At 35.5% G+C, this 19,773-nt stretch overlaps 1 protein-coding gene across 2 annotated transcripts; it reads right to left on the bottom strand.

Annotated features, from left to right (window-relative positions):
* Positions 1-3,039: 3,039 nt before the first annotated feature.
* On the bottom strand, positions 3,040-19,580 carry LOC147066786 (coiled-coil domain-containing protein 186-like). 2 transcript variants are annotated; one of them, XM_085954169.1, is made up of 14 exons: positions 18,017-19,580; positions 15,194-15,406; positions 14,217-14,336; positions 13,305-13,395; positions 12,991-13,145; positions 12,650-12,792; positions 12,376-12,556; positions 11,104-11,343; positions 9,406-9,505; positions 9,216-9,304; positions 8,832-9,044; positions 7,549-7,572; positions 5,184-5,333; positions 3,040-3,261 (listed from the first exon to the last, which is right to left on the bottom strand). In XM_085954169.1, exons 1-14 carry the CDS (start codon positions 19,391-19,393, stop codon positions 3,190-3,192), a joined length of 3,168 nt encoding a protein of 1,055 aa, XP_085810295.1. In that variant the 5' UTR covers positions 19,394-19,580; the 3' UTR covers positions 3,040-3,189. The 2 variants fall into 2 exon arrangements, with proteins under 2 accessions (XP_085810295.1, XP_085810296.1); XM_085954170.1 differs by lacking the exon at positions 7,549-7,572.
* Positions 19,581-19,773: the final 193 nt, after the last annotated feature.

Raw genomic sequence — 19,773 nt, forward strand, 5'->3', positions numbered from 1 at the left:
CTAAACATCGTGACGATAGCTCTGTAACAACAATAGTAGTTAGCATTTCTGGCTGGTATAATGAACAACGATATGTCGTTTGTAAGCATACAAAGGGTTTTAAAGAATAATTTCAAAATTTGAAAAATGAAAACAAGTACAACTCACAGGTATGCAAATTATTATTATGTATGATATATTCCACCTACGTGAGGATGAGGATAGATGGGCGTTGTATCATAAATTCTTAAAATAGGGTCCACTTAGCTCATTCAGTGTGCATCCATGCTTTATAATTGTTGTATGTACCTATTTACTTTTCATACTATTTTTTGTGACACTGCATATCGTCGCCCCAAAAGCAAAAGGGCACATGTGCAATTTTGACGGTTTTGAGTTACGAATGCAGTTTTCTTCGTAATTTTTTTCTCTACATTATGGGCAAAACGGCATTTGTGAAGCAAAACCCATGAATTCACAATTGACCAAAGAAAATAAAGGTTACTTTTGTATTTGTAAACTGATCTTCATTTAATGTATAGAAAAAAGGTAACATGTACACGATTTTAGGAACTATGTGCAATGTTTACAAAAATAATATAGGAAAAAGGTAACAAGTGTAATTATTTAAAAGTGAGTAAGGGCCTTTGTACAAAAAAATAATTTCGTTGCAGAAAAAGGGCACTTGTGAAATTTGTGAAAAATTTAAAAACATGTTGGCAGCAGACTAAGAAGCCCAAATAAATATTTTGGAAGATCACAATAAGCGTAAAGTGGACGCTCGCTAATCAAAAGATGAAGATAAAGCTTTTATAAATGCATATAGGAAAAAGGTAACATGTGACTTAAAACCTCTAAAAAATCAAAAATTGACAAATTATAAAAAAAATAAAAATTGCATTTCAATCTTGAGTAATTAGGTCACATGTGTTCCAAATTTTATTTCAAAATATTAAGTAATAACCTCTCCACGATTTTTTTTCACTCCAAAAACACTTAAAATGCGTTTTTCTCAAAACTCAATTTATGCACAAGTGCCCTTTTGCTTTTGGGGCGACGATATATTTCTTTCTTCTTTACACTGTTTTATTACTATTTCTTTGTTTTTAACTGTCATGTTGTAAACATCTTAAATTTATAATTTGTAAAGTTCACAATATGTAATTGAATTTGAATTTGAAATTTGTCCATTGTATGGATACAAATTATAAGATTTTTGTGGATTGATTTAAGGTTTATTTAATGGTTACATGCAAGAATCTTACATATTTGGTAACACTGGCGTATTCAACAAAAATTTAATTTTTGACAGAAATGTGATTCATGGGTTATACAAGATAGACAGATGATAAAAAATTTTGTAATGTTAAAAATAAAATTAGTTTCAGTTTGTCAACACATAATAAAAAAAAACATGAGCCATATTAGGTATCCGAATATTAAAAAATACATTCCACAAATTTAAACAACTACAAAATTTAGACAAGACGTAAGCTTCAATGGAAAAAATAATATTAGATAATATAATGATGACATATGATGTTATTTCATTGTTAATAAAATATGCTAGAATACCTTTCTGCGATGGAATATGCCGTAATTGTTTAATATTACTTGGCTTCAATTGAAACCGCACAAATGATCACTGACCTGCCATAAATCATGCACACTAAACTTTGTCTGTCATACGTATTTGTTTTCATAAAAATAAGACTACAATTTACAATTCGTGTTGGTTGGCTTTAAAAATTCAATTAGACCCTGCGAAAACCAAACCATACCTAATAGGTAATAGTCAAAAAATATTCCTCTATCTATAAAATATTATCTAAAATTACGCAATTAAATCATACATAACTTTGAATATTTTATAGATAGAATAATATTTTTTATCAATTATAGTTTGGTTTAGGCAGGGCTTAATGAATTTAAAAAATAAACCAACAATATGTGTAACAATATGTATTCTTAATCCAATGAAAACAAATAAGTACAAATGAAAAAGTGTGCATAATTATGTCGTATCGGCCAAAATATATTAAAACTATTAAGGTTTGGAAGCAGGGTTTAATTGATTTTTAAAAACTAACCAATACCATCTGTAAATTGTAGTATTAGTTCAATAAAAACAAATACATATGACTGACAAAGTTTAATGTGCACTATTTATGGCGGACCTTAACAGCCTACCTCCACCCTTCGCTACTGACGTTCCTCCATGTTGGAAAGGAAAAACTCTATGAATAAGCATCTATGGCTATTGCAACACTGCTCCTATATATACTTTTCAATTATAAATACAATTGCATATTATTTACATGAAGATATACATACACTAATATTATCATTGATATGACCCTCGAAAGTATAAAAAACAACTATTGTAGATAGGTAATCAATAAGACACTGTTATAATATAATATGGAATAAATTGGGAGTGTTTTTAAAATGATCAAAATATTTCATTTCATTATTTTGATCCAGTCTGAATATTGGAATGATTATAACTAATAATATTAGTGGTGAAGGGTGGAGGTAGGCTGCGGAGATTCCACAGAAATAGACCACACTACACTTTGTCAGTCATACATATTTGTTATCATTGAGCTAAGAATACAAATTGATTTTTAAAATTATATCAAGCTCTGCTAAAGCCGCGTTGACACGGTCCAAGTACGATCCAAGTACACTTGGACCGAGTGCCATCCGAGTGACAGCTTCATACTAATTATTCCTATCCAAGCTAACTTGGATGAGTAGGATGCGGTCCAAGAAGCTTGGATAGGAATAATAAGTATGAAGATGTCTCATACGAGAGCACTTGGATGGCACTCGGTCCATGTGTACTTGGATCGTACTTGGACCGTGTCAACGCGCTTTTAATCAAACCATAAAAGGTAAAAATTACTCATCTAACTATAAAATATCTAAAGTTATGTATGATTAATTAATAGCATAATTTTAGATGTATTATAGACAGAAGAATATTTTTTATCTAATATTTATAAATTATGGTTTGCTTTAAGGCAGGGTTTAATTAAATTTTAAAAACTAACCGACACTGTCTGCAATTTGTATTCTTAGTTCAATGAAAACATTTATGTCAGATCTCCACAGCCTTCCTCCACCCTTCGCCACTGAATAATATATGTAATATAATATATAATATTTCATGTTTAAAGATAATATATATTAATACATAGATTGTTATCAGTTCTTGTTTCCTTTCTGCAATTGTTCTTTTAGCCTGGCGATTTCATCACCGAGTGTATCCATGTTTTCCTGGAATAAATAAAATAATCACACATATTACTTATACGTTACACAAATATACCGTCGGGTGAAAACATTCAGAGGCCATCCATAGACTGAAACCGCATATCGGTGGCGAAGGGTGGAGGTAGGCTGTTGAAAGCCGACATAAATAGTGCAAACTAAACTATACAAATTTAATGGCAGATTAAACCCAGCCTGACCAAACAAACCACAGTAATAAAAAATATTCTTCTATGTATAAAATATCTAAAATGATGTATGATTTAATGGCATATTTTAGATATTTTACAGAGAAGAATATTTTTTATCTAGTATGGTTTGAGAAGCAGGGTTTAATTGAATTTTAAAAACTAACTAATACCATCTTGATACCGGATGAAGGTCTCCCACAGGAGACCACCTCAAAGGGCGGACCGAACCATCATCTTTCCCAAAACACCACAGCCTACGTCCACTCTTCGCGGTTCTCGCAACCCTCGGCCGAGTAGAGCCAGCCTCCTTAAAAATCCGAAATTCGAATTCGTCCACGCTCCCACCAAAACAGACGCAGCCTGTCGAAAACGGCCGCTCGCGCCGCCACTAGTCAATCCGTCGGTAAAACAGAGAGTGCGACGATGCCGGCAATCTGACGGTTGGACGCACGCGTAAAAACTCTCTTGCTCCTGACGCCGAACGAACAGCATCGATCGCCCAAAAAATCTCTCTCTCGCATCGGACACCGGACAGCTAGCATCGCCTCTGCTCGCCTCGGACGCGAAGCCAAGCCAGCATCTCCACGTCTCCAGCCAAAAATACCGCGTCGGCGCCATGCAAGCATCCTAAGCTAAAAGCATTCTGAACAGCCCAGCCAGCATCTCCCGCCAAAAAGACTGCATCGCCAAGCCGCAAGCACTGACTCTCGTCTCGGATGCCAAGCGTCAGCAGCCCAGCCCGCGACACCACGTCTGCAGCCCGCCAAATCGCCATGACCAACCCACCGCCAACGACTACCCTGTATCTACGATAAAATAAACCAACCTCACCAGCATACACCGTGCGTTTCTGTCTCCCACCCCCGCTTCTTTGGCCATGGCATTATCACGGTCTGCCATCTCCGCCTAAGCGCGAAGAAGGCCGGTGATAATCTATTATTTGTATTCTTATTTAAATGAAAGCAAATAATACTATGATTGAATCTAGAACCAATGCGCTGTGTGAAGTGCTACGGACTATAGCGGTGGTCGGGGATGTAGATTTATACCTAAAAGTACCGGGGGGTGCATAGTTCCCCAAATCACCGTTATGACATCCGTAGCCAAGATATAATGGTAAAGTTATAGTTCACACTATTTATGTCAGATCTCAAAAGCCTACCTCCACCCTTTGCCTCTGCCGCATAATATGCATATGGGTTTGACTGTGTGCCACACTAGAATTATGATTTATGTTCATGGAAACATAATTTCACCAAATATATGAGTGTATATGTACACAGTCAGATGTTTATACATATACAAGTAAGTAATATAAGTAAACGTGTGCAATATTTTCTTTAAAAAGAAAAGAAGAATCAGAACTTTGGGGTTTACACATATGAATACCAACCAATATTGCTTTGCAAAAAGTGAGATAAACAATAATTAATATGAATTAAAAAATGGGATAAATATCTTCAAAAATATAGAGAAACAATACAATGAAATAAGGTGCCACATAACAAGCCGCATGACGAACCCACAACTATGTTATGAGGGTCCGGTCCATATATGCCCAAATAGGTATGCGAGGAAAAAATTTAAGAAAACCAAGTATTAATGAAATTCTGTTTATGATTACTTTTGAGGTTTCTCTGTTATTGCTATGTGAGGAATAATTTCAAACAAATAAAGTGCTAAAATGAAATAATAAGTATTTACAAAATAATAATAGGATGACAATTATTAATATACCTTGAGTGTGATATTTTTGAGGAGTGCATCTTCGAGCACGTTCTGCAGCTTGGCGTTGATCTCTAAGGACAGTTCGATGGTCATCGTGTCATCGTTAACGTGCGACCCATACACCGAAGACATGATTCCGCCGCGCTTTCCTATCTCCGCCTATATTGGCAAACATAAATCGCTTCGGTTACTTACTAATGTACCGTTATATTATATTATTTCTACACGATGATACATTACTAAGAATAAAAATTTTGGCACGGAACATAAATTATTTAATTATTTTATATACGTATCGTATATCTAATGTGACAAATTAATTAATATGTGACAGATATATTTTAGCAGAGAGTTTCTATCAGAATCTACACACAAAGCATTATATGAATTAACTAATGCCTTGATTACGCAAACAGACTCGCAGATTGACCAACTCACAACAATAGTAAACATCAAATAACAATTACTACACAAGAATTCAGGTACCAACTCAACCATCTCGACGTTTCTTGTGATTGTTTCATAATACATATACATTGTGTTGCTAATAGCCCGTTTACATGTGCACGATTTACTGGTGGCAGTACGTATTATCACTAACACAACAATAGAATGCAAATGTAAACATGTATTATCGTGTAATTTGCAAGACTGTATGCAAGGATCAAAAAAGTTTAGCGACTTCTAAATTTTCACATGATAGTTGCAACTCGTGCGAAATGAAGAGCAGTAAAACGATTTTTGTGTATCTGCCGGAAAAAATATGATTTACACCGCGTAAAGCATTTTGATATTTACCGATTTTCAGAATCTGCCCGAATCTGTCAAATAACACCACACAACGACAACATTTCGTTGTGTGCGTTTGCTTAAGCGTCAATTACATTGAGCTTTTTTACGAGCTGTTTGTTAGCGACTTTATAATCTGCCTGTAAAGTCGCCCAGTGTATGTTGTAGCTTAGCCACTGGGGAATGTCAAAAGAAATGGCGTATTTCAAAAAAACACTACCTTATTATTAGGTCAATAATTATTATAAAGCAATCATTATTCGTAAGATGTTTATCACACTTGAATGGTCAAAGACATAGCTTATAATAAGTATCTTTAGAATCATCTTCAAATGTGTTAATCTTGCCGATTTTTTGAATAATAAAATGCCTAATTCTTGTCAAATTTGGGATCACAAAGATTATCAATATAATTTTTTATCGTGAATATTTTACAAAAATTATCTCGTCATGAATTATACTAATGGTTTTATAAATGCGTTTTAAAATTAATAAATGTAAAAAATCTTAACACCACTGCACAGTTATGTACCGAAATATGACTATATTCTAAAACATTAGAGCGAGAGGTTTAAAAGAATACTATTTTATGGAACAAAAATACTTTATGCAGTCATCAAATGTTTAAAATAAATATGAGGGATTATAAGGCTTCAAAATTATATAAACAGATTATCTACAACGTTTAAGGAGTGTCCAGGATCATGGTTTGAAAATACAATAAAAACTCAATTTTGACCTACGACGAGCATGTGGGCCGTTAAGCGCTATTGTTACCATGTACATCCATGGACTATAATATTAAAAATTAAGAGTAAAACAATAAATATGGACTGGTTAACTTGGTGATAAAACTTTTTCTTCAATGTCACAGAAAACTATTGGAGATTGCATTTTGACAAGTAACAAGTTGTTTGTTGTATTTATTGGCATAATATTATTACTGTTTTTCGTATTTTTACTGTCTGTTGAAATAATTAATCATGTCTGACGACTATCAAACATCAACATGCCAGTAAAATGTTTTTACAGTAAACACTTTTTTGACATCCCCAGTCACGCACGACCAAACACCTTTGAGGCAACCCCGATGATTGAGTTGAATCTGGCTACAATAAAAATGTATCTATTATGCTCACAGCTCAATAAAAAGATTCAAAGTGACATTCAATCGAATCAGACGGTTGGCGGGAGTCGTTGAGTCTGCTCATGTAATTTGGGTATAGGATCGTTGACGGACATTATTTTAATTTACTTTACAGAGCCACTTTGCCCAAGTCAAATAAATATCTCTACAACGTGTCTTAATACTGTCGAACAAGATCTTCTTTTCAACGTATTAAAACTGTGAACTAATAGCCCCTCCTGTTTTTAACCGCACTTCGCCTGCAACGACTTTCGGTTATCGACGAGTTGTCCACGTGTTAAAACTGTGAACTAACAAGCTTCTCCTATTTAGTTAATCACACTTCGACTTCAACAATTTCCAGTTATTGCCTAGATCTTCTTGTCAGACAGTATTAAGACTAATCTATTACATTTACTGACAAGCAGTTACACAAAATTACAAAATAATTCTACAAACCTGAGTAAGTTTATCTTTTGCAAGCTATAAAATAAAATCAATTGTTACTTCAACAGCACATTATTTTATATATTGCATGACACGCATTAAAAAAAATATGAGTTATCAATACACTGGCCCAAATCTTTAATGTACATTATTAAAAAAAATAACGAAATTAAGCATCACCGTGTCGATCGTGAGTATATTTCATCACCTTGGCAATGAACTGACCTATTCCACATTCACAAATATCTGAGATATGGGTGTTTAAAATCTTCATGTTTTACTGTTTTTACACAATAGTTACCGCAAATAACAAAAAAAATAATATTAAAACATATTAATTTGATAATAGTAAAGTCATAAAATTTCCTTCTCCAGTATCAAAAAGAGAACACCTATCCACATGTGGTCTCTTCACCCTGACTATTATAGTGGAAGCCTTGACTGAGTATCTTGGTGAATGTGTAACTGAAGTAAATATAAGAATACATAAACTACAAGGACTATGCATTGTTAAAAATTATCCTAACAATGGAAACATTAGACTTGATTTAAACATGTTTATTGTTCTAATTAAGACATCTTAGTTAAGGCTAACTTAACGTTGGCATCTCTGCATTGGTCCACAACTCCTCAGATACATATATGAGCAAAATGTGGCTCAACAACTCAATATGTATGTAGTTTTTTAATAGTGACTATCATGTATTTAGCTGTGACTGTAAATGTATATTAAATGAATTTACACATTATAGTAAGTACACACACACGTTCTAGCTCGATGGTTTTACGCTGATTCCAACATGTCTCAACATGTGTACCATCTGGCTCGGTGGTTTTTTGTTCGACATCGAACAAATTGCGCTATCCAAAAAAGATTGAAGGTCTGTAATTCTTGCGCGATGTAATTTGAGTGAGGGAGTGAGAACGCACCGGCAAGGCTAGTGTGGCCTCGCTCTCACTTGTGGTCGAAGTCATGGCAGTACGACGGTCGCCTCACAGAGCCTTGTGTCGAGTTGCTCGACTATGTGGACGCAACGACGAGCATGCTTCCAAGTCAACATGCTCGATCGAGCAAAACCGTCGAGCAAGAACATGCGTGGGTACTAGGTTTTAGATCCTTATCCTTGAAAGAATAATTGGGTTTAGTTACCTCATGAGACAGTATTCGAGAAAAAACATAAAGATCACACGGGAGGAACTCAGAATACTTGCAATTGATAAAGAATCTTGGATAACATACCTCCCACTAAAAAATAATAAGACTAAAACATATACATAATATAATTTCTACTAACCTTAGCTCTGTCACTACTTGGCGGTGCCAACGCACCTCCGGGCATATTTGAGAGGAGCTCTCGAAGCAACCGAGACTTGCGCTGTAGCTCACGTGTCAATTGGGAAGAGTGCTCTTCCAGAAAATCTAACCTCTCATTCTTTCTCGCCGATTGACGCTGGAGGGTTACAATCCTTTCGACCATTTGCTGAATTTCAGGCGCTTTGGTAACACACTGCAATAGATTAAGTACAATATCTATATACTTATGTATTTGTATCGAACAGATGAATAATTTACTGGACATTAAAATTAGAAATGAAATAAGTAACAGTATTTTATATTACACAGGACATCTGGCAATCCTATGAATGAATGATAATAAAAAATGTGTGAAAAAAAATACCTGTACATTAGGCAGAATAGCATCAGAGTTTTCCCCTTGGTGGTTTTGTTGTAAAGTGCCCTCAAAGCTACTTAATGAACTGCAAGAACCTGCAAGGCGTGGAAAAATTATTAAAGATAATTTATATCGAGGGTAATTAAATATTATCATAAGACTACAGTGAGGTTATGAACATTTGTTTAATATTTACCAGTTCTTTGGCTGTTGGCGGAAATGCTCGGCTGAGAATGACCATCTGTTTCGAGTCTCTCGTACTTTCTTTTCCATTGTTGGGCTTCTCGCTTTAACTCCTTTAAAAATTAAATACAAACACTGTTTAAATAAGTCAACTTTTAAACAATGACAAGTGTACAATATGTGTGTTTGCCGAGACTTCATTTCCATAAATTGAATCTGCTAAGATGTGAGAGTATGTGGCGCATGTATATAGCTGAACAACTTAGGCATGGACCTATACAGAAGCACACTTACTTTCGTGCACATAGAGTAGGTGTGTAAAAGCTGCGTCTGTGTGTGAAAAAGTCAGTTTTACACAGCGTTGCCAAATTAGCGTTTTTCTTGCCAGATCTAGCATTTTCAAATAAGCATCTGGCTCAGTGATGCCAACCGTACTATAAGTATAGTACAATACTATAATTTTGATTTCGCGAAAAATGTAAAATACTATAATTTTACGCCAAATATACCAAAATACTATAATTTTAAAGGATTCAAGACGAAAAATGTTCCTATACTATATATTTTTCAGAAATACTATAATTTGTACACCTTTGTACTATAATCAGCATCTGATCTGGCTTGCAAAAAACGCATCTGACTTGTGGCATTTTTACAAGCATTTCTTGATGCCTGCAACAGCTTTAAATGTGTTGAAAAAATGCTAGATATTTAGTTTATGTATTATGCGCATCAAATTTCTTACTATCGGATATTTAATGCAGGTAGGTAGGTACCAATTTTAGTGAGAAATAAAATACGATGAAACAATTTCAGGCATTATTTAATGTTTTTATATACCTATTATTCCAAATCTCCGCGTATATAAAATAATAATTTACAATTATTCACCTAAAAGTTATGTTCTTTAATTCTCTATGTCTGTCCTACAAAAAGAAGCTCTCGTCTTCAAACATGAAACGAAACTTGAACAAAATATACGTATTTCTTGTCAATTTTTAAATATATTTCTGTTAAAATGTGTGGTTTTTACACGTATCGACATTTTCTCGATTTTTTTTGCGAAAGCTAAGGGTATTGACTTCGTTCTTGGTGGAATACGTAAATTTAGTTGAAATTTTATTTTCACAAAACCTATCATTTTTTCCTGCTAAATAGCTTGTTTTCATACCCCATCTGGCATGTTTTCGTCAATGACAGTTGGCAACACTGGTTTTACACGATACAATAGTATATTTACAGTTTTACAATGAATACCTCATCGCGATCGGGGTATTACAAAAAACTTTTATAAAGACAAGCACAAGCAATTATTGTTTTTAATGTGACCCAATATTTAAAAGTGATCAGAATACAGTACAATTTGAAATAGAATATTGTTAAATCAGCAAACAAAGCAACCGGCGTATCTATTAGCACCATTCAGAGAGTAATGCGGGAAGGCAAAAATCGATAGATATGACGCAACATAAAATTTTTGAATGATAGAAAAAATCCTGTGAGGACAATATAAAAATCGAAGATTCTTTTAAGGCAAGTAATTTAGGAATAGACACACATTATGGAAAATTTGATAATAGACATTGGTGAGGAGTCGGACGACAGCGATGATTATTATTTTCAGAACAGAACAGTGAATCAGATGAGATGTCATGGTAATTTAGGAAAGGGGTACCATGTTAAGAAGTGCGACATTTGAAAAGTAGCAAACCTTGATGGCGCTGGCATGCTTGGCTTCCTTAGCCCTGGCCTCCCCCTGCGCCGCTTCCAGGGCAGCTCTGGCAGTCTTCTCGTTGCGTGCACTGCGGGCTGCTGCCGCGGCCAGGGAACGGGCGTCGGAGGCTCTGCCCTCTCGCTCGGCCAGAGCCCGGGCGCTGTGCTCTGCACTGGACATAGCTGCCGATGCAGCCGACGAACGCAGCGATGCATTGTCCACGTGTAACGCTAAAGCCTGTAAAAAAATATGTAATAAAGCTATTGACGCTACAATATCTGCTATGTTTACGAAACAAATAAAATTATAAAGTAAAATAAAAATTATAAAGGTTGAAAATTTACAATATATTTTATCTTTGTCGACTAATTTAATTACCTTGCTTTATGGTCGAGATACGTTATTGGAAAGTTGGCCATAAAACGAAATAGCATTATCGACATACACGAATCATTTATTTCCATACAATTTTCAAAGAATCAGTTTTTAAATGAAATTGCATGTTATTTAACACATTTGCGGACACATGTTAACTAATACATGTTAGTGTTATGACACATGAAAATTTAAATTTTGAAAATTTCGATTTAAATATATAGAAGTGAGTTAAGTCTTAAGATACGACTCTTATATGTTCGTATGTATCTCTAAATATGTTCGCACCGTGACACAAGTAGCAGGGAACAAATTGTTTTAATCCAAAATATGACTTTTATAAAAATGTCGTGTCGTATTCTGTTTCACAAAGTACAACGTTTATAGACGTCATGTCCACGAATGTGTTAACATACATAATTTAAAATATACCTACTAGAAAAAATTGAACCCGTATCTACTGGATTCACGCCAATGTGCTTTACCATTTGAGTTCCACCGGGATTTTTTCTAGTAGGTATAATAATATATCTGAGGTGTTTTCCAATTACGCATGTTCAATAAAGAATGTTACATTCTTTAAAAAATAGCATTTTATTTAGTTGTTTAAGGTTAATTGCCACTGTCACCGCAGTAGTCCTTGTCACGTAACATATTTTGTCGAATCTTTTGACGTGGGTGTTCATGACTTGTTATGTATTGTTCTGCATACAGTCCAAATATTTCCATTTCCAATTGTTTATTGGCCTAAATATTTTATGAATAAGAATTTCGAGTAAGTTAGAGGTAAATTAGTTCTGGATTTAATAAGTGGTAATGTCCCATAAGGAAGGAAAATCGTACAAACTGACAAAGGGGATCAATTTAAACTGTAATATAGAATGTGATCCATACCTTGGATTCGGCTTCTGAGCAAGTAGCCTGCAAGCGAACTCCAGCTTCTGTCAGCCTTTCCGCTTGCCGGAGCAACTCTGCCTCTCTTCTCGACCGTAGCTCCACTTCTGCTAATGCTTCTTCTAATGATAACTTTTCTGACTCGAGAGCCTTTTGAAGCTTAGCATTCGCCTCTTGTTCTCTAAAATATTGATTACATCGTTATAATTATATATTTTAAAATAAATATTATATATCGTGTGCCGACATTGAATAGGGTATCGTGGATACTCACTGTTGCAAATGCACGGACAACGTGTCAACCCTGGCTGCTCTAGCTTGGGCGGCTGCTAGTTTCTCGCAGTCTCTGGCTCCTTGAGCTCGCAATTCCGCACAACAGTCTCGGAGGGCCGCTGATTCTGCTGTACCGCTCTCCACCTGTATCATATCAATTATTATTAATCATTCTCCATTGAATGAGGTGAAGATGAATTCTTTTTCCCGCAAGTTTTTCACAGGAATATCCTCACCTCATGCCCGTCTCCCTATCATATATTATGTACCATCTCAAACAAAACCTCTATTTTTTTTAAATAAAAGTTATACACTTCATTAATAATGATAGAAAGGACTGACCTGTGCCCTCAGTTCCCTGACCTCGTCCCCGCAAGAAGTCAGAGCCTTTTTCAGTTGGTCCACTTCAGAGTGAAGAAGTTTGCAGCGAGCTTCCGCTCTGTCTCGCTCATGTCGTTCCAAAATAATTGTTGCCTCTTTCTCTTTCATTTGGACTTCTAGAAACATTAAAATATTTACATTGGTTGGTGTATAAAATTGTCAGAATCGACCAATAGTTTTTTCTAGTTACCGAATTAAGTAAATACCATCAAAACTTGATATGAATGATGAAAATATGAGCAATAATACACAAGTATCAAAGCTTTGAATTATACCTGCGTCTGGAGTTTGCTGGACAGCTGCTGCGTAGTTGCCTTCCATTTTACTTAACTGCAAATTCAATTTCTCAGCTAAAGCTGCGGACTCCTTTAAGCAAAGAGAAATGGACTCAATATCAAGAAAATTAAGGGAAATTATCTTTTTCTTCTTCAACCATATCTGCCCCTTAGTTGGAGCATATGGACACTATGCGGCGCCTCCAAGAATCCCTGTCCCTAACTAGTCTTCTTACATCATTCCAAGTTATACCAGCATCCCGTAGCTCCGTCGTATACACTCTATAGATAGTATTTAGCAGCCTTTCAAGACGCCGGAATCCAGTTGGATCGAAGGACAGGCAAGCCAGGTTGAAGTTCTCTGGCATCAGCAGCACGATACCGCGCCAGGTCCAACGTCGCCTCTTCACTCTCACCGTAATGAGAGGCTGCTTGCTGCGTTCTTCTCGTTACTCCTGAAGTCATACCACCATACGCCCAGTATCCGTCACAAACATCTGTTCTCAAAACTCAGTATACGGTTGCTCTGAGCTTTCGTAAAGTGCCATGATTCACTACCATAAAGCATCACCAGTCTGAATGCAACTGTCGAATAGACGGCATTTGGTTTTAACTGAGTACAATCGTGAGTCCAAGTATTTCATGGTGGTATAATTGGAAGTAACCACATATATAAAGCTGTGGGTGCTGATGTGATTTCGTGCCTAGCTTAATTACTAATATTTTAATGTTTTCTTGACCCAGAGCAGGGACCAAATAGGTTGGGTAAATGATCAACATCCACACCTCGTAAAAAATCTGTTAATATAACCTCCACCCTGTGGAGGCCGATATCACCGGGTAGGAGCGAAATGATAATTTACTTACAAAGTTAACTGTTCATTTTTTTATTTTATTCAATTATTTCTTTACCTTATGCGACTCCATTTCTGTGACAAGTTTGGATTGCGCCCATTTGAGTTTAACTTCACACGATTGCATTTCCTCTTTCAGCCTTGAGACTTCTTTCTGTGATGCAGTTACTTCATGGCACTAAAAATCATTACATATAGGTACATATTATTATATCGACGGTTCAGTTCCATAGTACAATAAGTCAAAAATTTCAAGTTTTGAGTTATGTTAGCCATTATATTCGTATATCGCTCGTCTTCAGTTCCACAAAACTACAACTCGAAAAAAATACTAGTTGTCCTCATAGGGTCGATGTTTTTATATGGAAATAAATAAACTTAAACAATTATTTTGTTCCATAAACAAACAAATCGAGATATCGCTGTGGAAATATTTTTTTGTGAATATGGCATTCCATAGACGCATAACTCGACATAATATTTTATGGTTCTGGCAACCTTGCATTTATCTAGGTTTTTTCTCTTTGACCTTTGATCAGCCATTACTCAAAACTAGAGTCTATATTCTATAAGCTGGCGTACACGTCACACAAAGAGCATTGTGCCATCGCGTTCAACTGTTGCAAGTTTTCAATGGGAAAGAACGAAATGGATGCTGAAGTGGGGGGGAAACCGCACGCCAGCTTATAGAAGACAGACTCTACTAATTCTTACTTGTAACACTATGGGACTGAGCCATTGATATATTCAAACCAAACAAAAATTTAATACAGTTTTAAGAAGTATGAAGTAATCTAAAAGCCTCCAATATTTGGGTGTTATCTTCTTCCTATTCTGGTGGTGAGAATGTTGGCTGTCGGTTTAAATGCATCATTTCCACAGGCGCCCGATGGCAGTATTAAACGTAAGAGTAACAATCTTCATGCAGACTCCTGTTGGGTTCGTTTCGATTTTTAGAAGCCACGAAATAGACCGAGATTCTGTGACCTGAGGATAGAAAATATTGGAAATGTACTTATAAATAAATATACTTGCCTTTTCATCAAACATATCGCAAACTCGGCCACGGTCAGCATGCGCGGCCCTTAACCTCTGGGCTAACAGCGCGGCCTCATTCCTGGCCATGGCTTCAGTAGCCAGAGCCGAATCTCGAGCTTTTGCAGCCTCCAGAGCAGCCCTCTCCGAGACGGCATACCTCATCACACTGGCATTACGCTCCTTGGTAGTCAACTCTAGTTTTCCTGATAACTGAAAAGAAGTATAATACACTATGTTGTTTAGTTTTTTTTACTGCCAATCAATTTGGATCATTTAAAGATCAGAGACTCCCAAACTTATTTAGCTAACAGTCCCGTTTTCAGAAATAAAATACTAAACAAACAGAAAGATGCAGTGACGAATTTGTGTTCATTATATCAGTAGCAAAGGGTGGAGGTAGACTGGATCCGCCATAAAAAGTGCATATTAAACTTTGTTAATCAAATCAAATTTATTTATTTTACATATAATGACCATTACAAATTATAAATTCAAAGCGTTCACGACATGACATAAAATGAGTGTTAATAATTTTTTTAAATAAAAATACAGAGAAGTGTGAGTTAATAATACAATAAGAAATAAAATAAGAAAATAAATAACAAAATAAAAGTAGATGGAAGCACACAGAGTGAACTTTGATAGACCCTATCTTAAAAACTTATAAAACAACGTCCACCTAAATTCACCTCACGTAAGTGGAATATATCAATATCCGAAGCGATTTCATTAAACATGGTTACTGCCCTCCCAATTGGCATTACTAAGGGCAGGTTAGTTCTGCACCGTGGGAGAACAAACAACGGATGCCCTCAATTCCTAAGGTAATTATCAGAGACACACAAGCCAACACCACCAAGAATGGCAGAGTTCACATGTACGCCGCGTATAAGTCTGAAAAAATATGTAGCTAAATACAGATCCCTTCTAAATTTTAAGCTACAGTATGTAAGCATCCCTAAGAGAAAATCAGTCGGATAGAGCCACGGATAATATGCATACAGCCGAAAGTAAAGGAGTCTTAAAAATTTCTTTTGGACTCTCCACCATAAGGCCGTACTTCAACTGATGCGGGGCCCAAACAATAGACCCACTCTCAAATCTCCTTCTAACTAAGGAGTTATAGAGAATTTTTAGTACCGTAACATCCGAAAAGACCTGGGAAGTACGCAAGACAAAGCCCAACATCTTTAGCGCCTTTTTACAAATGGTATCTATATGACCACTAAACGTCAGTTTACCGTCAAACGTAATTCCAAGATCTCTTACAGATGATATTCGCGAGAAAACTCTGCCATGCATCGAGTACTGGAAAAACAATACTCGTGAGGGTTTAGTAAACGATAAAACATTGCATTTATCAATATTGAAGTCCAGTTTGTTACGCCTGCCCCAATCTAATATATTATCTATATCAAGTTGGAGTTGACGACAATCGTCCAAGGTGACAACTTCGATGAAGAGTTTCAAGTCGTCAGCAAACAACAAAAACATAGCATTTTTAATTACCAATGCTATGTCATTTATAAAAATCGTGAACAGCAATGGCCCCAAGTTTGAGCCCTGAGGCACACCAGAAAATGTTTCAAATGTCTGTGACTGATAAAGGCCGTACGATACGTATTTTTGACGATTCCTAAAATAACTCCCGAATAACCTGAGAAATCGATCAGACAATCCAATTAGTTGGAGTTTTTCCATTAGAATATCGTGATCGACTCTGTCAAATGCCTTTGAGAAATCATTGTAAGAACCGTCAACCCGGTACCTCTATCTAGTACTGACGACACATAATCAGTAAATACCATCAGGTTGGTTTCCGTTGATCGGCCTGCTCTAAATCTATGCTGTTCATTCATTATAAATGGCTCGATTTTTGGAGAAATCATGCTGTGCACGATCATCTCCAGAACTTTTGCTGGTGCAGACAGAACAGCTACCGGCCTGTAGTTTTCCACTGACGACTCTGTACCACTCTTATGAATTGGAGTCACCTTCGACATCTTCATATTTCCGGAAAGATACCTGTCTCCATTGTAAGATTATATATATATGCAAATGGGCCTTTGACAAAATCAACATACCCCTTTAAAAAAAATGTAGGGACGTTATCCGGTCCCAAAGAGCGCGTATTCTTAAGTTTTTTAATAAATTTAAGCACGTCACCCTCATCAATTGGGAAGATGTCAATTAATCATACATATTCGCTTTTGTTGAACTAAGACTACAATTTACAGATGGTACTGGTTAGTTTTTAAAAATCATTTAAGCTCTGCCTCAATCAAACCATAATAGTTTTGGTATATTTTGGGCGATATGACAAAACTGTGCACACTTTATTTGTTTTCGTTGGATTAAGAATACAATATAGTACACATATTATCGGTTCATTTTTTTTTAAATTCATTAAGTCCTAAACCAAACTATACATAAATATAAAATATTATAAAAAATATTATTCTATCCATAAAATATTCAAAGTTATGTATGATTTAATTGCATAATTTCAGATATTTTATAGATAGACGAGTATTTTTGACTATCATCGATTAACGCTTGGTTTTCGGCGGGTTTAATTGAATACCATCAAATACTATCTATAAATTGTGGTCTTATTTCGAAATACATATGACTGACAAAGTTGCTATTTGCATAAATAATCACAAGTTCCGAATGATAAATGTGACCGATCACTAGTCCTACGCATATTTTTTTTCCGTACAAGTACGTATGTTAAACTGTACAACAGGCAGTTTTCGGTTCTGTGGTAACTTCATATAAGGAATTAAATTTGTATCTACAATGATTTGTTTTGCTTACCGTGTTGATTTTTTCTTCAAGATCTTTGCAAGCAGTATCTTTTTCAAAAATAGTTAACTTCATTATTTCTAGTTGCTGACTTTGCTCGAGTACGACTGTTTCAAGACAAGCCAATCTTTTGATTTCCTCTTGTGACAGACATTCCACAGAATAACTATTAACCTCATTGTTAGCAACATTATTTGAGACTGTTTCATTTTTAATGAGAACATCTCGTTCTTCAATCTTAGCATATTTAGAATCACCATTATTTACTAAATTTACATCAAAATTATTTTCAAAATGAGGACTAGATTTCACTTTACACTCGGATGTATTTTTTTCATTTACAGAATCCATAATACTTTGACAGGTTGTTAAGCTGGTTGTTCCAAATTCAAAATTGTCAGAATTGTCATTTGTTTTTTTATAGCCAGTGACTTTTTTTTTAGGCTGATTACTAAAGTTATCACATTTGCTAAATAGATTTATATCATCATTAGATTCATTTGATAGATTCAGTGTGGTATATTTACTTATACTGTCGACTGGGTTGTTTGAATTTATTTGCGTGTTTGACTTGTCATTTTTTAAAAGATATCCATTTTTAGCTGACGATATATTTTTCTGAGTCGCTATCATCATCTCTCCAAAGTTTTTCTCCATAGGTTTATAGGCATTTTTTAAGCTGCCACCGACAATTGAAAATAATCCGTGTACATTTTTTACAACATCTGACAAATTTTTCATGTCTGGAGCAATTTTTGTTCTCTCAGACTGCAAAGTTGGAATGCCATGATAACTTTTATTTTCTGGAATGGATTGATCTTTCATGCAGTCGATGGACATGCTACTTAAATTCTTTTCCTGGATAAAAATTTCATCCACACATCTTCCCGGCAAAGAATTCCGTCTGACGCATTCATTATCTGACCTCTCAGCGAATGTGTCACAATTTAATTTGGGATTTTTAAATAAGTTATCATCGGAAGACCTGCCGGTGCCTCCTTTAGAGGGAAGATGGACAATATTAGAAATTACTTCATCTGATTTACATAAATTACTTTGATCTCTAAGGGATTTTGCGGTATTATCTTTTCCTACTATTTCGTGATTGATATCAGAATTTAAATTTAAATTATGTGAACATTCTAAATTCAAAAATGAATTCGAACGAGCCTGTGTCGCCGTAATTTCACCATTGTCAAGGCATATTTCTTTTGAGTTATTCGAATAATTATCTCCGCTGGATGTTGTTTTCGTATCACTCGACTTATCCGTTAGTCCGATTGGGTGTATATCAGAAAAATTGACATCCTGTTTCACTTCGGGCTCTTGCATCTTATCGTCACTTTCCTTATCAATATGGTTGCGAGAAATTAGAACAACCTCCGACATATTGAAAGTTTTATTTTAAAATGCAATGAACTCTCATCAAGGCCTCATCATGAGTACTAATAAAACTATTTTCATCGTTCAGATCTATTTTGACTGAAGTCTTTGAGTAACAACATTACAATTAATTAAGTAACAAAACTAAATCACTACAACCTAAACATGTCAAATTTTTGACATAACAGAACATTGTGTTACCCGATTTAAAAATCCAATTTTTACACACAGAGTCCATAAACTAAGCGCTTGGCCGTAGTCATGGGGCGTGTACGACGCGGAATATTCGCGGGGACGGGCACGGGTAGAGTGTTCGTAGTAGCCCGCGCGCGTCCAGTCGTGTTCAGCGTCAAATCAGGGATAGGAAACCATAAACACAGAAAAGT

This window comes from Rhyacophila brunnea, unplaced genomic scaffold (genome assembly GCF_057557595.1).
Source record: "Rhyacophila brunnea isolate RB1 unplaced genomic scaffold, BYU_Rbru_1.0 scaffold_4, whole genome shotgun sequence".
NCBI classification, from domain to species: domain Eukaryota; kingdom Metazoa; phylum Arthropoda; class Insecta; order Trichoptera; family Rhyacophilidae; genus Rhyacophila; species Rhyacophila brunnea.